Genomic DNA, 19,157 nt, shown 5'->3' with positions numbered 1-19,157 from the left:
TGGCAAGAATAAAGTATAAAATAATGAATTACTTTATTCCATTTATATCAATTCGGTAAGGTAATATTAAATTGTCTTTGTTCTAGCATAGGTTTGCTGTCTCTATAAAAACAGGAATTTACACAAGACTGTTTCAAATGACAAGTTAATGAGGGGTAGGTGGTTAATTACCCTCTTAAACTCTTACTACAAGACACTTCACATGATAACTATACTATGTCAGCTAAAGAATGGTTCCCAGATCTCCCCTACATCTCAAGCCACACTGCTACGATTTCTCCCCAATGTGGACACTCTTATGTCTGATAAGGTTATTCAGGAAGGAGAAGCTCTTGTAACATAGTTTACACTTTGAAGGGCCTCTCATTGGCGTGAACGGTCTGGTGCTTCTTCACATAGTCCGCTTCAGTAAAGAGCTTTCCATACGTGGGGCAGGCGTACGGCTTGTCGGCGTCGGAACTAATGCTCGGCCTCCCACGTTGTAACCCAATGACACCAGAGGAGGTAGAAGCAGGAGCCAGCCCTCTAAGGTGGTTAGTCTTTGAGCTCCCTCTAGCCATTGTTTGGGTGTTGTTGGGATTGTATGATAGGAATGCCCATACTGACCCTCTGTATTGGTGGGGTAACCATGAGGTAACCGAGGAAGGCTAGAACCAGGTCCAGGCCTTCTATGAACCCAGTCAACAGGCATTAGACAATACTCTGAAGGAAAATACATATTTGCTGACTACCACCATGGGGGGTCTCACACCACTCTCTGTGAAGTTTGAAGCCCAGGGTGACCTGCTCTGTTCATCATAGGAACAGAAGGGTCTATCTCCATCAGCCCCAAGCCCTGCTCCATCCCTGCACTGAGACTGGAGCCTCTGTCCACTGGTTGTGTTCCGTGTGGTGGTGGAGTTGTAGGGCAGCTCAGCCACGAAGTGACAATTCTTATCAACTGCATGCAAGAATTTCCTCTGTGTTGATCTCACCAACCCCCATTGTCTCACCTCTGAGAAGCAGAGGTTACATCCTGTAGGTCTGATATCTGGAGGTTCAATTTACAGTAATACTATTGGTCAACAACTTCATTTTTGAATCCAAACAACTCAGAAGCTTATAAAAGGGTCTTAGAACAATGAATCTGTCTCTTATGTTCCTGAATTGCTGTGGTGAGATACCTATACTAGTGCGTTCTCTCTGACCATGCTTAGAATAATGACTTGTAATGCTTGTTGATGCTTTGTTACTTAAGCTTTATGCCTTGTAGGTGAATCCATTCAAGTGAAGTAATACTTGAATTTAGAACTCCATTCTCATGACCATTCCTTGAGCTTAGTCAGCTAAAGGCATAATTCTTGATTGCACATGGTGAACATTTGACACCATAGGCTAACTTATTAGTCTTATTACGAGTTGCATGTGAGGTATTTATCATAAATACTCTATATACACGTCAAATATTACTGCCCACTACACTGTCTCTGTCCATCGTGGTTCAGTCCCAGTTACGACCTGGGAAGGCACGGCTCCTGATCCAGGGTCCTGATCTGGGGCCAGGGTTTGGGACCAGCTGCTTCAGAGGTCCAGTCTCTCCTACCAGCAACACCGGATATCAGCAGGTTCTCATGGACTGCAGACTGTAAACACAAATTGTACAGATGAACATAAAGGTTTATATAATAAACTTTACTGTAGACACAGAAACATGATATTATAAAATGTCAAGCCCATCTCTAACACTGTGATTCAGGTACCTAACAATATGGAGCCATCTGAGTTTTATTTATTTTTTAAACAATCCATATTTGTTGATTGAAGAATTAAGTATAATGTTTTGGTTAGACTCATTAGGAAAACCCAGTCATTGCAATGATAGAAAAATAACCAAGTCAGTCAGCATGAAGTCAATTTTGAATTTAATTTCAACAAAATGGTCATACACTCACATAACGTGAAGTACAGTACTTTTATTTCACAAAACAATACGTGATAAGTAGAATAACTTCTCACACACTTGACCTTTTCTGTAAATCTGGTACCCTCACTTTGATAAAAATTAAGTTTAGAATACTTTGGAAAAGGTTCAACATTACATTACACACACCTTCACTCGTTTATGTCAAGTAAACATGAATTAAGGCACGATCATTTCCTCATTATAAAACACCATCAAACAGGGCAAAGTTGTCACTTCATCAGTGAAGCATTTTTACAGACACCATCACATCAACCATCATCATATCATCTACTGCCTCATCACTCATTCTTTCCTTAGTTCACCTCGCCCAGTTCCCTCTATATCCAAAACCAACAGAATTAACTATAAACAAACTATATAGTTCTACATGGCATATTACTATACATGGTCCCTGTGCATTTTCTGCTGGTGTATCCTGAGGTAGCTCCTCTCTGAGAACCTCTTCTCGCAGTGTATACAGGCGAATGGCCTCTCTCCCGTGTGGATCTTTAGGTGCATCTTTAGCTGGTGCTGGTGGGAGAACCTCTTCTCACACTGGGGGCAGCTGTAGGGTTTCTCCCCTGTGTGGACTCTCTGGTGCCTCTTCAGGTGGGACGATCGGGAAAAACGGGCCCGGCACAGTTGGCAGCCGAACGGTTTCTCTCCCGTGTGCATCCTCTGGTGGATCTCCACCTGTTGGGGGAAACTAAAGGCTTTCCCACAGAACGAACACCGGAAGCGCTTCTCTTTGGCGCTGCCACCTTTACTGATTCTGTCTCTACTACGGTCATTTGTCAATGAGCTTGTGTAGCCATTTAGTGTTGAGGAACTTGTATTGTCTGAGGTCTGGTTTAACATTAGGAGAGTGTGAGGAGGATTAAGGCCAGGTAGTGTCTGTGTTGTGGCAGGGTCCATGTTCCAGTTGATAGATCCTATAGAAGACAGGCTGAAGGCAGCACCTGTTAGTGGGGTAACCTGAGGCGCCATCAGTCTCTCTGAATCACAACTATAGGAGCAGGACGGATCATTGCTAGCCAAGTCAATGTCTGTTCTCTCTAGCCGCATACGGACACCTCCCCGTCCATGCAGACCAACTCTACGCATCGCCCTGATCTCAGCCAGTCTGTTGTCATGGAGACTAAGTTCAGTTGTTGTTTTGTGTTCGACTGTTTGTTTCTGGTTAACAGTGTTGATCCCCAGCCCAGAGTTGAGGATGCTGTCCCATCCACTGACCTCCACTATGTCGCCTCTGGTCCTGGCCTGCTCAGTGATGTTATTCCCCAGGTCCTTGGCTTCACCGGTGTGGGAATCCAAGATGGCCACCCAGTCTCCTCTGTTAGCCTCCAGCCAACCACCTGCAGGAAGAGTTTACAAATGACTTTTCAAACATGGCAGAGAAAATGTAACGTTATGGCTATAGCTACGGTTCCCTGAAGGAGGGAAATGAGGTACATCATACTACGGGGAGTCGGTTGAAGGATCTACAATCACGCCTGAGAAGGTCAATAAAGTCTGTGCCTAGCTGGAAGCCCCGCCTTCCACAGATAAGCGTGAGACTCAGATTCAATACTTTAATTTAACAACGCTTTTCACCAAGCTCTGGAACGGGCGGCACGGGGCTAAACAGGTGTTCTACCTCATTTCGCTCCTTCAGGGAACAACCGTTATAGTCTTGACATTACGTTTCTTTTCAGTCAGTCAACGTCTTTCCAGGGAGTTTGCATGCAGTATGTGGCAATGCGCACACAGACTGTTCCGAGCAAGGGCCGCCAGTTCCAAGCCGAGACAAACTATACTATAACCGCATGATCACGACCCCGGCTAAGCCATCGTCATCTTGATCGATTTCTTACTCATTACTCCAGCAAACTGAAGAATAAGGAACTGTTTGATTAGGAAACTTATGATAACAAATTACTTCCGTACACAACGTCCAGGGGGTGAGCACGCTCTGCCACTATGGGACAGTTTAGTTGGTGCAACGTAAGAGTCGTTTTCCAATTATTTGTTTTAGTAGCTTGAATCATTCCTGTTCACAAGATGAAGAGCGGGATAGTTGAAGGAATGCCTTGTCAAGGCTGATTGTAGATCCTTCAACCGAAGTCGCAAGAGTGCGACTCCACCATAGTGTGTTGAACCGAAGTTGACTGACTAAGGGGACTCATTAAATGTTTTGAGTCAATTACCTGGTCAAGGTTATACATTGTGTTTTTGTATGTAAACATAAGTCGAGGACATTATCACATTTATACAACGGGTTACCAACATATTCAAATAACAATTAACATATTTTCATAACTTTTTTTATTTGGATCAATTTATTCATACATTTCATCCTTCCACAAGACATAGTCCCGACACATCTGGGGTTGCTATCCAAGCCGGCTGGTCGTTCGTTCTATTGGTTCGGTTGCTAGAGACGTGACCCAGTCGTTTGTTCTAAATGTTCCATTGCCATACTGGCTGGCAACGTTGTTATCCCTTGCTAGCTAGCCAACTATGGCTAATTTACAGTCAAGTCAAACAGTGCAGGCAGGATAACAACAGTAGTTGTATTTAAATTTGTTTATGCTGTCTTTTAGTGACATTTATTTGGATACATCCATAACAATGAGCTAATGAGGCACGATTTCGCCTGGCATAGAAAATGTGCTCACTCTAGTTAAAATAATGATTTCGACTAGCTGAGAAACACAGCCTGCCTGTCTCTCGTCCCGACTCGTTCATTACTATGGGACAGTTGGTGATAGAATTTGAATATTGAAACAATATTCAAGGTTTATACAAATCTCCGCTGTTGAAAACTAAATGTTAGTCTAAAATAAATGTGAGATAATGTCTAGATGCTTTTTATAGTGGAGATCAAGTTTATATCAAATCAAATCAAATTGATTTGTCACATACACATGGTTAGCAGATGTTAATGCGAGTGTAGCGAAATGCTTGTGCTTCTAGTTCCGACAATGCAGTAATAACGAACAAGTAATCTAACAATTCCAAAAAAAACTACTGTCTTATACACAGTGTAAGGGGATAAAGAATATGTACATAAGGATATATGAATGAGTGATGGTACAGAGCAGCATAGGCAAGATACAGTAGATGATATCGAGTACAGTATATACATATGAGATGAGTATGTAAACCTAGTGGCATAGTTAAAGTGGCTAGTGATACATGTATTACATAAGGATGCAGTCGATGATATAGAGTACAGTATCTACGTATGCATATGAGATGAATAATGTAGGGTAAGTAACATTATATAAGGTAGCATTGTTTAAAGTGGCTAGTGATATATTTACATCATTTCCCATCAATTCCCATGATTAAAGTGGCTGGAGTAGAGTCAGTGGCATTGACAGTAGCCACTCAATGTTAGTGGTGGCTGTTTAACAGTCTGATGGCCTTGAGATAGAAGCTGTTTTTCAGTCTCTCGGTCCCAGCTTTGATGCACCTGTACTGACCTCGCCTTCTGGATGACAGCGGGGTGAACAGGCAGTGGCTCGGGTGGTTGATGTCCTTGATGATCTTTATGGCCTTCCTGTAGCATCGGGTGGTGTAGGTGTCCTGGAGGGCAGGTAGTTTGCCCCCGGTGATGCGTTGTGCAGACCTCACTACCCTCTGGAGAGCCTTACGGTTGAGGGCGGTGCAGTTGCCATACCAGGCGGTGATACAGCCCGCCAGGATGCTCTCGATTGTGCATCTGTAGAAGTTTGTGAGTGCTTTTGGTGACAAGCCGAATTTCTTCAGCCTCCTGAGGTTGAAGAGGCGCTGCTGCGCCTTCCTCACGATGCTGTCTGTGTGAGTGGACCAATTCAGTTTGTCTGTGATGTGTATGCCGAGGAACTTAAAACTTGCTACCCTCTCCACTACTGTTCCATCGATGTGGATGGGGGGGTGTTCCCTCTGCTGTTTCCTGAAGTCCACAATCATCTCCTTAGTTTTGTTGACGTTGAGTGTGAGGTTATTTTCCTGACACCACACTCCGAGGGCCCTCACCTCCTCCCTGTAGGCCGTCTCGTCGTTGTTGGTAATCAAGCCTACCACTGTTGTGTCGTCCGCAAACTTGATGATTGGGTTGGAGGCGTGCGTGGCCACGCAGTCGTGGGTGAACAGGGAGTACAGGAGAGGGCTCAGAACGCACCCTTGTGGGGCCCCAGTGTTGAGGATCAGCGGGGAGGAGATGTTGTTGCCTACCCTTATAACTTCCCTGCCTGGGCTGATGAGACAGTGGATTGCGCAGTCAGATGGAACAGACTAAATAGGCATTTTAACGTCATAGAATTAGCCGGTAGTAACTTGTGGAATAGACACCGTCTAGAAGAAAGAATAATAACCAGGTGCATCACTATTCCCATTGAAGATCTATTACTGTATGTAGGCTATATGTATCTCTCCCTTACCTTGCTCCCCCATCTTTAGTCCACTCAGCAGATCAATGCTCTCTGGTCCGTCTTCTATTGTCTCCTCTTTGACTAGTAGCAGATCAGGCTTCCCATCCTCCATGTCTACTGACTGTAAGAGATACAGAGTGAGGGGATGTTGGATCAAGAAATCTGATATGACCACCCTGCTATGGAACATCTTCTGATTGGGTAATGAGGGATTGCTATGAGTACTATACAAACATGTTAGTTGATTTTATACTAAGCAAATGTGTTAATTGATTTGATTACTTGACACTCTTTAAAATTGTTTGATAATTGAAAAGGCATGGTCCCAAACCTCAGACAAAATTAACTAAGACCTGGGCATGTATCCACAAAGAGTAGAAGTGTTGATCTAGGATCAGGTCCCGTATCCACAAAGCATCTCAGAACAGGTCCTAGGAATTCTGCTAAAACCAATTTAAGACAAAAATAACTCCCAGCTCAGAGTAGGTTTTAGGATGGCAGGTCCAATTTAGGCATCTTTTTGAACAACGTGATATTGCGCTCCAAAGGGATAACTTGAAATAGCATAATGTAGGTCATTTAAAAAAATCGATAGAAAAACATGTTTATTTATTTGCCTATTTGTCATAAGTATTTAGGCATATCATGTGACATAGGAACTCATGTGAAATCATTGTCAAAGGCACAAGAGATGCTGCATTTAGATTTAGATTATTTATGGATCGATCATATAGAATTATCAAAACATTTGAACAAAGCAATTGCATGTGACGCAGGAACCACCAACTCGCTGCATTTTTCTATTATCAAGACAATTGCTGGTAACTCTTAACGGGCTAGGACAGCTCATGAGGTGTTCTAAATATCTGTCTACTAGGTGTGACTAAAGAGGCTTCATGCATAGATTTTATTTTTACCCATAAGAGTAGAATGTTTCTATTCTCAGCACTTACGACCAATTTTCTCCTCTGAGACACTTTGTGAATACGGGCCCAGGTCACCTGTCTACATAGTCCTATTCATTATGATCAAAAACTGATCCTAGATCAGCACTCCTACTCTGAGAAGCTTCGTGGATACGGGCCCTGACCTAATACCATTCAGACAGTAGTTTACAGTGGACTCACCTCAGTGAGACAGTGTGTGTTCCTGTGCTGCTCAGCTGGTGCCTCTTTAGGTGCAGGAGGAGGTGTAGTCTGGTTGTCCATGACCATGTTCCCCTCAGGGTTCCCCAGACTCTCCCCAGACCCCTCCTCCTTCACCAGCAGCACATCTGGACCCTCCTCCTCCTGGAAGTGAGAGGTGATACAGATTACACAGACACACTCCTTCAGGTACGTGCGCACACAGATAATAAACACTTTAAGCAGAGTGTTTACCCATCCTTATGTGTATAAAGTGCTGTCGGTGTATGCAGAATAGGGTGAGATCAGATGTGATGTATGCTAAAAGAATCAATGAAACTCCTAGAATGCCCAAGAACACAAAGGTAACTTGCCTAAATGACTACAGACCCGAAGCACTCACGTCCATAGCCATGAAGTGCTTTGAAAGGTTGGTAATGGCTCACATCAACACCATTATCGCAGAAACCCTAGACCCACTCCAATTTGCATACTGCCCCAACAGATCCACAGATGATGCAATCTCTATTGCACTCCACACTGTCCTTTCCCACCTGGACAAAAGGAACACCTATGTGAGAATGCTATTCATTGACTACAGCTCAGCGTTCAACACCATAGTACCCTCAAAGCTCATCACTAAGCTAAGGAACCTTGGACTAAACACCTCCCTCTGCAACTGGATCCTGGACTTCCTGACGGGCCACCCCCAGGTGGTGAGGGTAGGTAGCAACACATCTGCCACGCTGATCCTCAACACTGGAGCTCCCCAGGGGTGCGTGCTCAGTCCCCTCCTGTACACCCTGTTCACCCACGACTGCATGGCCAGGCACGACTTCAACACCATCATTAAGTTTGCAGACGACACAACAGTGGTAGGCCTGATTACCGACAACGACGAGACCGCCTAGGGAGGGAGGTCAGAGACCTGGCCAGGTGGTGCCATAATAACAACCTATCACTCAACATAACCAAGACTAAGGAGATGATTGTGGACTACAGGAAAAGGAGGACCGAGCACGCCCCCATTCTCATCGACGGGGCTGTAGTGCAGCATGTTGAGAGCTTCAAGTTCCTTGGTGTCCACATCAACAACAAACTATAATGGTCCAAACACACCAAGACAGTTGTGAAGAGGGCACGACAACAAAGCCTATTTTCCCCCTCAGGAAACTAAAAAGATTTGGCATGGGTCCTGAGATCCTCAAAAGGTTCTACAGCTGCAACATCGAGAGCATCCTGGTTGCATCACTGCCTGGTACGGAAATTGCTCGGCCTCTACAGAGGGTAGTGTGTACGGCCCTGTACATCACTGGGGCTAAGCTGCCTGCCACCCAGGACATCTACACCAGGCGGTGTCAGAGGAAGGCCCTAAAAATTGTCAAAGACCCCAGCCACCCCAGTCATGACTGTTCTCTATACTACCGCATGACAAGTGGTACCGGAGTGCCAAGTCTAGGATAAAAAGGCTTCTCAACAGTTTTTACCCCCAAGCCATAAGACTCCTGAACAGGTAATCAAATGGCTACCTGGTCTATCTGCATTGTATCCCACCCGCCAACCCCTCTTTTACGCTACTGCTACTCTCTGTTCATCATATATGCATAGTCACTTTAACCATATCTACATGTACATACTACCTCAATCAGCCTGACTAACCGGTGTCTGTATGTAGCCTCGCTACTGTATATAGCCTGTGTTTTTACTGTTGTTTTAAATCTTTACCTATTGTTCACCTAATACCTTTTTTGCACTATTGGTTAAAACCTGTAAGTAAGCATTTCCCTGTAAGGTCTACACCTGTTGTATTCGGCACACGTGACAAACTTTGATTTGATTTGACAACATTTTGTTGTGTTACAGCCTGAATTCAAAATGGATAAAATATTTTTTCCCTCAACCATCTACACACAATACCCCATTAGTACTGCACGGTACACCGAAATCTCAGAACTTTTTTGACACACACAAAAAAATAATAAACAGTCCGGCACAACAATTTGTTACGTCCGGTACTTCTGTCAAATGTGTCTCACGTGATTGAGAGGATCAAGTCAGCACAGCCTCATTATAGCGCAAAGAGCCTCGTCCACTTATTCATTGCTAAAGTGCATTAAGTTATGCTGCACAGAAGTTAACACACTTGAATAATGCACCATGGCATGTAGAAATGTTGAAACTGTTCATTACAGTTCACAAAACAATGTCTAAACACGTTTACAATGCAAGACGATACTTACACTCGTTTCTAACATGGAAGTTCAGCATTCCTGAACAGTACCATCACAAAAGTCAGAATAAATGTATATTTAACTTACTTTACCTGTTGTCCTCTGATTTTGTCCTTATGTAGGAGGTAATCTGAGACAAAATATCCACAGGGAAGAGTTATTAGCCCGACTTTCAGTATGCTGGTTTATGGTTGGTATTACCGGTTTTTCATTTCAATACAGATGCAAATTTGCACATGACAAACACTTGCACAATATGGCCGAGCCTAACCGAACCACATCTGATTGCGAGGAGACTATGTTCGGTTACATTCAGCTATTGTTGACATATTGTTCATCAGGTGCAATGTGTTAAGAGATTGAAAATACAATTCATTTTATTCAATATTCTGGCTTGTAGAGACTACTGCATCTTTTGTAGGGCGACTTCAGTCAGACTGATAAGCCATGGAGTAACAATGGTAACCACCTGATGTTTAGACAAGGTAGCGTCCAGCTTTAATTAAGATACATTTCCTTGCTAGCTTACAGCTGAATTCACTACCCTAGTTCTTTGTTTGTGATATGCAAACCATGATGCAAAATATGCTGATTTCAAAGATGATTGTCACCAAAAACGTTATTAAATTCACTTTGTCTCCCTCGCCAACAAAAACAAATGAACTTGTCTTCCGTCCTTTGCCTCCCATCTGGTTTTCACTCGATTTCATAGCAACAAACTCAGATTCCAGCCACATTCTGCCTCGCGAATGACATTAATTCCTTAGACATTGCACACTTTTATAAAAGAAGAGTGCTTCTTCTATGCAAATGTTGTTAATCAGTACAATAAAATAATTATCTTAGCAGTTGCCAATAAAATAAGTCCTAAATGGAAAGGAAAATACAGGCATTCACCTATATTGCGAATAGACTTAGGCTACATCTTGATTAACCCAGTGTATCAATACAGATTTCCATTCAAAGAAATTATTACCATTATGTTGTTTTCTAGTTAGATTGTTTTTTTATATTATACAATTTGAATATAATTGTATAATTGATTCAATTAATGCATACATGGCTCTCTCTAAAAACAAATACGTAAAAATGTAATGATATTGAACTCAAAAGATGCCCAACGATTGAACAGAGCATATCTAAATTGATCTGACTGGATCAGGTGCCATTCTGTGACTTTGGCAAATACACCTTTTTTTGTGGTATCGTTTTGGTGTCAAGTATCGTGATACTAAACCTGGTATCAATATCAAAGTCAAAATTCAGGTATCGTGACAACACTCTACCCCATAATGATAAAGTGAACACATGTTTTTAGAAATGTTTGCACATTTATTGAAAATGAAATACAGATATCTAATTTTAAATAAGTATGCACATCCCTGAGTCCCTGACATGTTAAAATAATGTACCGAGTCTCACACCTGGACCGTACAATACTTCCACATTTATTTTAAAATGTCTTCAAGCTCTGTCAAGTTGGTTGTTGATCATAAATCAACAGGTGGGTCTAATCCTGGACGCTGATTGTTTAAAACCGCATTCCAGCCTGTGTCTATTTCACAAATTACCACCAGCTAAAACTATGACGTTTAAAATGCCTATTTACGCTGTTCCATCTCACTGTCTCATCAGCCCGACAATTTAGAAACTTGGTCTCCACTGTAAAAAGCATCTAAACTTTACCTTCCATTTCTTTTAGACTAGCAATTGGTTTTCAATAGCGGAGATTTTTATAAACCTTGCTGTCTGTCTCTGACATTTGCAACATTGTTTCAGTATTGAAATTCGATCTCCAGCCGTCCCATAGTAATGAACAAGTAGGGGTCGGGAGTCAAGATGAGACAGGCAGGGAGCTTTACTCAGCCAGTCGAAATCATGAATCAGCATATTTCTTATGGATATATAGTGTACAAAGAAATGCCAATAGAAAACAGGTAAAACTAAACAAGGTGCAGCTAGTTTGCAGTCTTTCCAGCTTCAGTTTGAAGTGATTGTGTTAGCTGTGTTGTTGGCTAGCTCCTCTGAACAAGTGAGCATATTTTCTATGCCAGGTGAAATCGCGCATCATGAGCTCATTGTTATGGATGATTCCAAATAAATGTCACTAAAAGGCAGCTTATGCAAATGAAGCTACTTTGTTGTTATGCTGGCTGCATTGTTTGATGTGACTAAGTTAGCCGTAGTTGGCTAGCTAGCAAGCAAGAGATGATAACGTTGAAAATATGAAGAGTGGTAGGTGATATGGTATTGGATTTTTCACAAACATAACGCTTTGTATTAAGGGCATACAGTTTTTAAAAAATTGACACATTTTTTGCAGTTTTAATTTAGTCCCTTATTGGAAACAGGATGCATGTTTTGGAAAATATTTGGATTCTGTACAGGATTTTTTATTTTGTCATTTAGGTTAGTATTGTGGAATAACTACAATGTTGTTAATCCATCCTCAGTTCTCCTATCCCAGCCATTAAACTATAACTGTATTAAAGTCACCATTGGCCTCATGATGAAATCCCTAAGAGGTTTCCTTCCTCTCCGGCAACTGAGTTAGGAAGGATGCATGTATCTTTGCAGTGACTGGGTATATTGATGCATCATCCAAGCTCAAAGGGATATTCAATGTTTTTTACCCTTCTACCAATAGGTGCCCTTCTTTGCGAGGCATGGAAAACCTCCCAGGTTTTTGTGGTTGAATCTGTGTTTGAAGTTCAGTGCTCGACTGAGTGACCTTACAGATAATTGTACTGGGTACAGAGAAGAGGTAGTCATTCAAAAACCATGTTAAAATCTACTATTGAGCATAGAGTGAGCATGCAACTTACATGTCTTGTTAAGGTTTACTCCTGAATGTATTTAGGCTTGCCATAAGAAAGGGTTTGAATACTTATTGAATCAAGACATTTCAGCTTTTCATTTTTAATTCATTTGTAAAAAATGTCAACATAATTCCACTTTGACATTATGGAGTATTGTGTGTAGGCCAGTGACACAATCTCAATTTAAGCAATTTTAAATTCAGTCTAACACAACAAAATTAGGAAAAAGTGAAGGGGTGAGAATACTTGCTGAAGGCATTGTACCTGTCTCAACAAAAACTCTGCATGAACTTGATAAACTGCATTAATTTTCTCATAAAGTGTCTTGAGAAAAAATTAAGTAGTTGAATGGAAGTAAATGAAATAGGCATTTGTGACCATCATATAGCCTACACAGTACAAACACTATGTAACAGACTTTTTAGGCTTTTATATATATATATATATATATCTCACACAATGTTTGGATGCAATATTCTACCCAGGAATATTCAACACTGAAATATGTTACCCTTGTTATTACAAATGCACCCGTGGATCTTTTCTGCTGACAACACTGAAAAGTAATCTTTGTGTTTAATGCAGGGTTTGATCTAAAGGTCAGAAGCTATCTTGTGGAACGGTTACTTTCTATGTTATAGAGTGAATGGTTTTTCAACTGGTGTATCCTGAGGTAGCTCCTCTCTGAGAACCTCTTGCTGCCGTGCATACATGTGAACAACCTTTCTCTCATGTGGACCTTCAGGTGTATCTTCAGCGGGTTCTGGTGGGAGAACCTCTTCTCACACTACGGCAGCTGTAGAGTTCTCCCCTGTGTGGACCCTCTGGTGCCTCTTCAGGCTGTACGAATGGGAGAAGCGCATATGACACTGGGTACAGCTGAAGGGTTTCACCCCTGTGTGGACCCTCTGGTGGATCTTAAGGTTGCCAGCCTGGGCGAAGCGCATGTGACACTGGGTACAGCTGAAGGGTTTCTCCCCTGTATGGACCCTCTGGTGGGTCTCTACGTTCTGGAGGCAGCTGAAGCCTTTGTTACAGGACATGCAGAGGAACCGTTTCTCTTTACCGTTGCCTGATGTTGCTCCCCCTCCCTGAGCCTTGGCTCTTTGGTCCTTTGAGTTCAATACTTGATCGAAAACAAAGCGGCCGTGTGAATCGGAAGGCCCCATCGACGTGGACACACTGTCGCGATCCCTGAGAATGTGTAAAGGGGACTGGGTCGCAACATTTGGATTAGTCTCTAAGCTTTCCCTGTAATCTAAGACATCTCTACCTTGTGAGTGTCCTTCTCCTAATTGAGTCTTGTCTGCATTCAGTGTCAGAGGAACATCGTCCTCCATTTTCACAGTCACTTCGTCTACAACTATAACTACCCCTTTCTTATCTAGGCACCCTTCAGAGTATACACTACTACTGTACTGGTTCCAGTCCCCTTTAGACAGATCAGTCTGTCTCTCTAAACCCAAGTGTATGTTGACAGGTTCCATCTCTGTAGTGTAGAAACAAGACAGATCATCACCACCAGTGTCTAACGTATCACCATCTCCATGGGAATTAACCATCCTCTGGCTCTGGTGAAATACCGGTAAATACTCGGAGTCATTAGCAGGAGGACAGCCCAGTCTCCCCCGCCCTAGTCTCTCTGGGTCTGATCTGTGGTCAGATCCTGTGTGTAAGAGCCTGTGTGTTAAAGTCTTGGTGTCTGTCTCTGACTTGAGGAATGCGTTCGGCGTTCCACTGACCTCCATGATGCTACGTTGGGTATTGGGCGGCGCTGGGGCGGTGGTGGTAGGGACCTCCGTGGCTACATGGGGCGCTCCAGTCTGGATCTCTCTGCTGTGTCGTGGGTCCTCCTCTCTTTCAGATCTCTCCTGCTTGACTCCAGGACCAGCAGCCACTGCATCTACAGACTGACACAAGAAGAGAGGTTATTACCTGTGCATGAGTTGAATTGGATAACAATGTCATAGGGAAGTCTCACAAGCTCTACTTTCGTCCCTTCGCTATATCGGCATTGAACATGTCACCCTCCCTAGGAGAGGGGGTGACCTTGACAATTTATTATTAAAATTAGAGGCCGCCTGGATCGTTTTTGCTATCCATTGTAAATAATGTTTGTAAGCCTATGTTGCCAAATTACACTACATGGTCAAAAGTATGTGAACACCCCTTCAAATTTGTGATTTGGCTATTTCAGCCAAACCCGTTGCTGATAGGTGTATAGAATCAAGCACAAGGCCATAAAATCTCTATAGGCAAACATTGGCAGTAGAATGGCCCGTACTGAGCTCAGTGACTTTCAACGTGGCACCGTCATATGATACCACCTTTCCAACAAGTTAGTTCGTAAACTTTCTGCTCTGCTATAGCTGCCCCGGGTCAACTGTAAGTGCTGTTATTGTGAAGTGGAAATGTCTAGGAGCAACAACGGCTCAGCCGCGAAGTGGTAGGCCACACAAGCTCACAGAACTGGACAGCCAAGTGCTCAAGCTCGTTGCGCGTAATAATCGTCTGTTCTAGGCTGTAACACTCAATACCAAACTGCATCTGGAAGCAACGTCGGCACAAGAACTGTTTGTCGGGAGCTCCATGAAATGGGTTTCCACACAAGCGGCAGGGTAGCCTAGTGGGTAGAGCGTTGGACTATTAACCGGAAGGTTGCAAGTTCAAACCCCCGAGCTAACAAGGTACAAATCTGTCGTTCTGCCCCTGAACAGGCAGTTAACCCACTGTTCCTAGGCTGTCATTGAAAATAAGAATTTGTTCTAACTGACTTGCCTAGCTAAATAAAGGAAAAAAAAAAAAAATGTAAAGCCTAAGATCACAATGCTGAATGTCAGCTGGAGTGGTGTAAGGCTCACCACCATTGGACTCTGGAGCAGTAGAAAAGCGTTCTTTGGAGTGATGAATCACGCTTCACCATCTGGCAGTCAAACAGAAGAATCTGGGTTTGGCGGATGCCAGCAGAATGCTACCTGCCCGAGTGCATAGTGCCAACTGTAAAGTTTGGTGGATGAGTAATAATGGTCTGGGGCTGTTTTTCATGGTTCGGGCAGGTAGCCCGAACGCTACAGTATACAATGACATTCTACATTATTCTTTGCTTCCAACTTATGTGGCAACAGTTTGGGGAAGGCCCTTTCCTGACTCAGCATGACAATGCCCCTGTGCACAAAGCGTAGTCCCATGCGGAAATGGTTTGTCGAGATTGGTGTGGAAGAACTCGACTGGCCTGCACAGAGCCCTGACCTCAATACCATTTTACACCTTTGAAATTAACTGGAACGCCGACTGTGAGCCAGGCCTAATCACCCAACATCACTAATGCTCGTGGCTGAATAGAAGTAAGTCCCTGCAGCAATGTTCCAACATCTAGTGGAAAGTCTTCCCGGAAGAGTGGAGGCTGTTATAGCAGCAAAGGGGGGACCAACTCCATATTAATGCCCATGATTTTGGAATGAAATGTTCAACAAGCAGGTGTCCACATACTTTTGTAGTTTATATCTATGATCATATGTAATCCATTCATGCTTTATAAAAATCATGTTTTATTTATATCTGTAAATTAACCAATGAAATCAAACCACAGCCGGCTATGATTACAGACACTTGCGTGTGTCCTTTCAAACTCTAAACTAGTGACCTGCACTGTCATTATGAAGACAGCTTGGCTGTTGAAACGTTACAAAATTATTGCATCTGAGCTCCTAGTGTGTGCGGCAGTCCTTTTCTTTTTCAAGTCTCACAATCTCCGTCCGCTATGACAGATAAATTAAGATGTACATGTGAGTAGTCATTCTGAAATAAACTGGCTACATTTGTTGGACTGTCATTTTTATGTAACACTATTACACTAACCTCTATCACAATAATGTTCTTGGTTGAGGTTCCACTCCCCTCATCATCAGTGATTGGTTGGTCATCTCGCCATGTATTGTGTCCCACTGGCTTCACAAAGCTCCTGTGGCCTTCAGTGAGATGTCCTTCACCTGAGAGAGTCACTGGAGGAAAAGAGGTGGTTAGGTTAGCTACTGTCAATGCTCAGTGGTATATTGTACACTATTGACATTGTCTAGAATTGACAAGGATGTAAGGTAACACTTTACATAACTTCTTAATATACTATTTATAGATCGATTGATTATGTTCCATGCATCATATTGTTTTCAATTAGTACATAATAGGAAATGCTGTAAATTTAAGAATCTGGTTAGAATATGATATTTTATCTTTATGATAGATGATTAAGAAATCAGGGGAATTATTGCATCCTATGCAAAAACTGACCAAGACCCAATTTTGGTTAACACATCTAAAGTCACACATGGCAGATGGGAAAGGGGCGACAGGCTGCGTCTTCTGCTAAATGTACCTCTTGCCATTCCTCTGTATTGGTCGAGGATCTTGACACTACTGGGACGACTGGCGAGGACGCGCTCTTGCGTTGTCCTCTCTGCGCGCTCCCGTGCCACCTTCAGTTCTTGTAGCTGTAGTTTCCTCCGCAATGCCCTGTTTTCTTTCTGGCTTTGAGTTATTTCCAAACGAAACACTGCATAGTCGTCGTCTACGAGTTTACAGATTTCTGCTACGGCTGCATTCGCTAGCACCTCCATGATGGAGGCTATTTGCGTGTGAAAAACCATACAGTTAGCCATCGTTAGCTAGCTAACAGTAGATAACATATATCAAACAAGTCCCGTCTCCAACGCGAACTAAACACTGCCTGGGGAAATAATGTGATGCTGTGCAGTAAAATTAATCATATTTTGAGTTACATGATGTTAATAAACGTCTAAATAACGACAATAAAACGCTAACGTGGAAATTATTATAGGTCAATGTTCATTTCCGTATAAACTGAAGAGAAAGGATCTTATTTGTTGTCGTCATAGCTCATAGGGTGTGGTTAAATGAAACGTTTGTGTACTGTTTGAATTACGGTACAACTTATATTACATAAATCTCCTATGATCAATATCTTTCAAGATGACCGCAGACTTGTTTAGAAAGAACAGTGTGTTAGCAATAATAGAGTAGAAGAATAAGGTCATTATTTATTTACAACACCTCAGTAAGGTAAATATTCAACTATACTTGTCTTTGCCTAGATCCTTATGGTAATTATTACAATGCAATGCCTTGCATAAGCATTCAACCCCCATTAAACTTCTACATTTTGTCTTACAACCTGGAATTGAAATGGATTTAATTGTAATTTGTCAACAGTTTATTGAAAATACTCTGTTAAAGTGGAACAAAAATGCTAAAATAGTTTGAAGATGAATGAAAACTAAAACACTAATATACCTTGATTACATAAGTATTCACCCCCCTGAGTAAATACTTGTTAGAAACTCCTTTGGTAGTGATTACTGTGAGTCTTCTTGGGCAAGTCTCTTGAGAGCTTTGCACACCTGTAGACTATTGTGCAATATTTGCCCAATATTCTTTTAAATTCTTCAACCTCTGTCAAAGTGTTGGGGATCAGATTTGGCTTTGTGTCGTATGTTATTATCCTGCTGAAAGGTGAATTCCTCTGAGTGTCTGTCTGGTGTAAAGCAGACTGAAGCAGGTTTTCCTCCAGAATTTTGTCTGTGCTAGCTCCATCCTTTTTCTTTTCATCCTGAAAAATCCCAGCGTTTGCCGATGTCAATCATACCCATACCATGATGCAGCCACCACCATGCTTGAAAATAAGGAGGCAGTTACTCAGTCATGTGTTCTGTTGTATTTGTATTTGTATTTCCAAACATAAGGCTTTGCATTTAGGCAAAAAAGTTTATTCCTTTACTGTGTTTTTTTTTTGCATTATTACTTTAGTGCGTTGTTGCATACAAGATGCATGTTTTGGAATATTTGTATTATTTTCATTCTGTCATTTAGGTGGAGTCAGTACAGTGTTGATCCATCCTCAATTCTCCCATCTCAGCCATTAAACTCACCAATGAGTTTTAAAATCACTGATAGCCTCATGGTAACATCCCTGAGCAGTTTCATTCCTGTCCTGCAGCTCAGTTCAGAAGGATGACTATCTTTGTGTCTGGGTGGTTTAATACATAAACCACAGCATAATTATTAACTTGACCATGCATAAAGAGACATTCCATTTCGGATGTGTTATTGTTACCCATCTACCAATCTCTGCCCTTCTTTGAGTCTTTTCGAAAAGCTCCCTGGTCTTCATAATTGAATCTGTGCTTGAAATGCAATACTTGACTGAGGGACCTTACATATGTTGTATGTATGGGGGACAGGGGAAGGGTACTGGGCGGCGCTGTCAACCCCTATTATTTTACAGAGTGAGTCCTTGTAACTTATGTGATTTGTCTAACAAAATGTTACTCCTGAACTAATTTCGGCTTGCCTAAACAAAAGGTGTGAATAATTATGCAATGATTACTGTATATTTTAGTATCCAATTTTTATATTTAAAAAAAAATCTTCCACATTGACAGAGTATTTTGATTAGATTGTTGATGAAAAAGTATTATTAAATCCATTTAAATTTGTTCGTAACAAAATTAGGAAAAACCTAAAGGGGGGTGAATGTTTAGTTGACCCCTTACATCGCTACAAGTTACCACAAAAATATGCAGAACATTTGATGGTATTGTTAAATTCTGATATTAAAATACCAACACAAC

At 42.1% G+C, this 19,157-nt stretch overlaps 1 protein-coding gene across 2 annotated transcripts; it reads right to left on the bottom strand.

Annotated features, from left to right (window-relative positions):
* Positions 1-1,884: 1,884 nt before the first annotated feature.
* LOC109901274 (uncharacterized) lies at positions 1,885-17,401 on the bottom strand. 2 transcript variants are annotated; one of them, XM_031836574.1, is made up of 6 exons: positions 16,886-17,401; positions 16,372-16,502; positions 14,256-14,423; positions 7,467-7,628; positions 6,349-6,460; positions 1,885-3,297 (listed from the first exon to the last, which is right to left on the bottom strand). In XM_031836574.1, the coding sequence occupies exons 1-6, from the start codon at positions 17,166-17,168 to the stop codon at positions 2,342-2,344; spliced, it is 1,812 nt and encodes a 603-aa protein (XP_031692434.1). In that variant the 5' UTR covers positions 17,169-17,401; the 3' UTR covers positions 1,885-2,341. The 2 variants fall into 2 exon arrangements, with proteins under 2 accessions (XP_031692434.1, XP_031692433.1); XM_031836573.1 differs by having other exon boundaries at positions 16,372-16,514; positions 16,886-17,400.
* Positions 17,402-19,157: the final 1,756 nt, after the last annotated feature.

Source organism: Oncorhynchus kisutch, linkage group LG12 (genome assembly GCF_002021735.2).
Source record: "Oncorhynchus kisutch isolate 150728-3 linkage group LG12, Okis_V2, whole genome shotgun sequence".
Lineage (NCBI taxonomy): Eukaryota > Metazoa > Chordata > Actinopteri > Salmoniformes > Salmonidae > Oncorhynchus > Oncorhynchus kisutch.
This window is presented reverse-complemented; position numbering and strand designations above follow the sequence as displayed.

Coding starts and splice junctions, on each gene's coding strand:
- LOC109901274 (XM_031836573.1), bottom strand. CDS start 17,168: ATGGCTAACTGTATGGTTTTTCACACGCAAATAGCCTCCATCATGGAG. Junction 6,461..7,466: donor ACACACACTGTCTCACTGAG/GTGAGTCCACTG, acceptor TATCTCTTACAG/TCAGTAGACATGGAGGATGG. Junction 3,298..6,348: donor ACTAAAGATGGGGGAGCAAG/GTAAGGGAGAGA, acceptor CTCTTCCTGCAG/GTGGTTGGCTGGAGGCTAAC.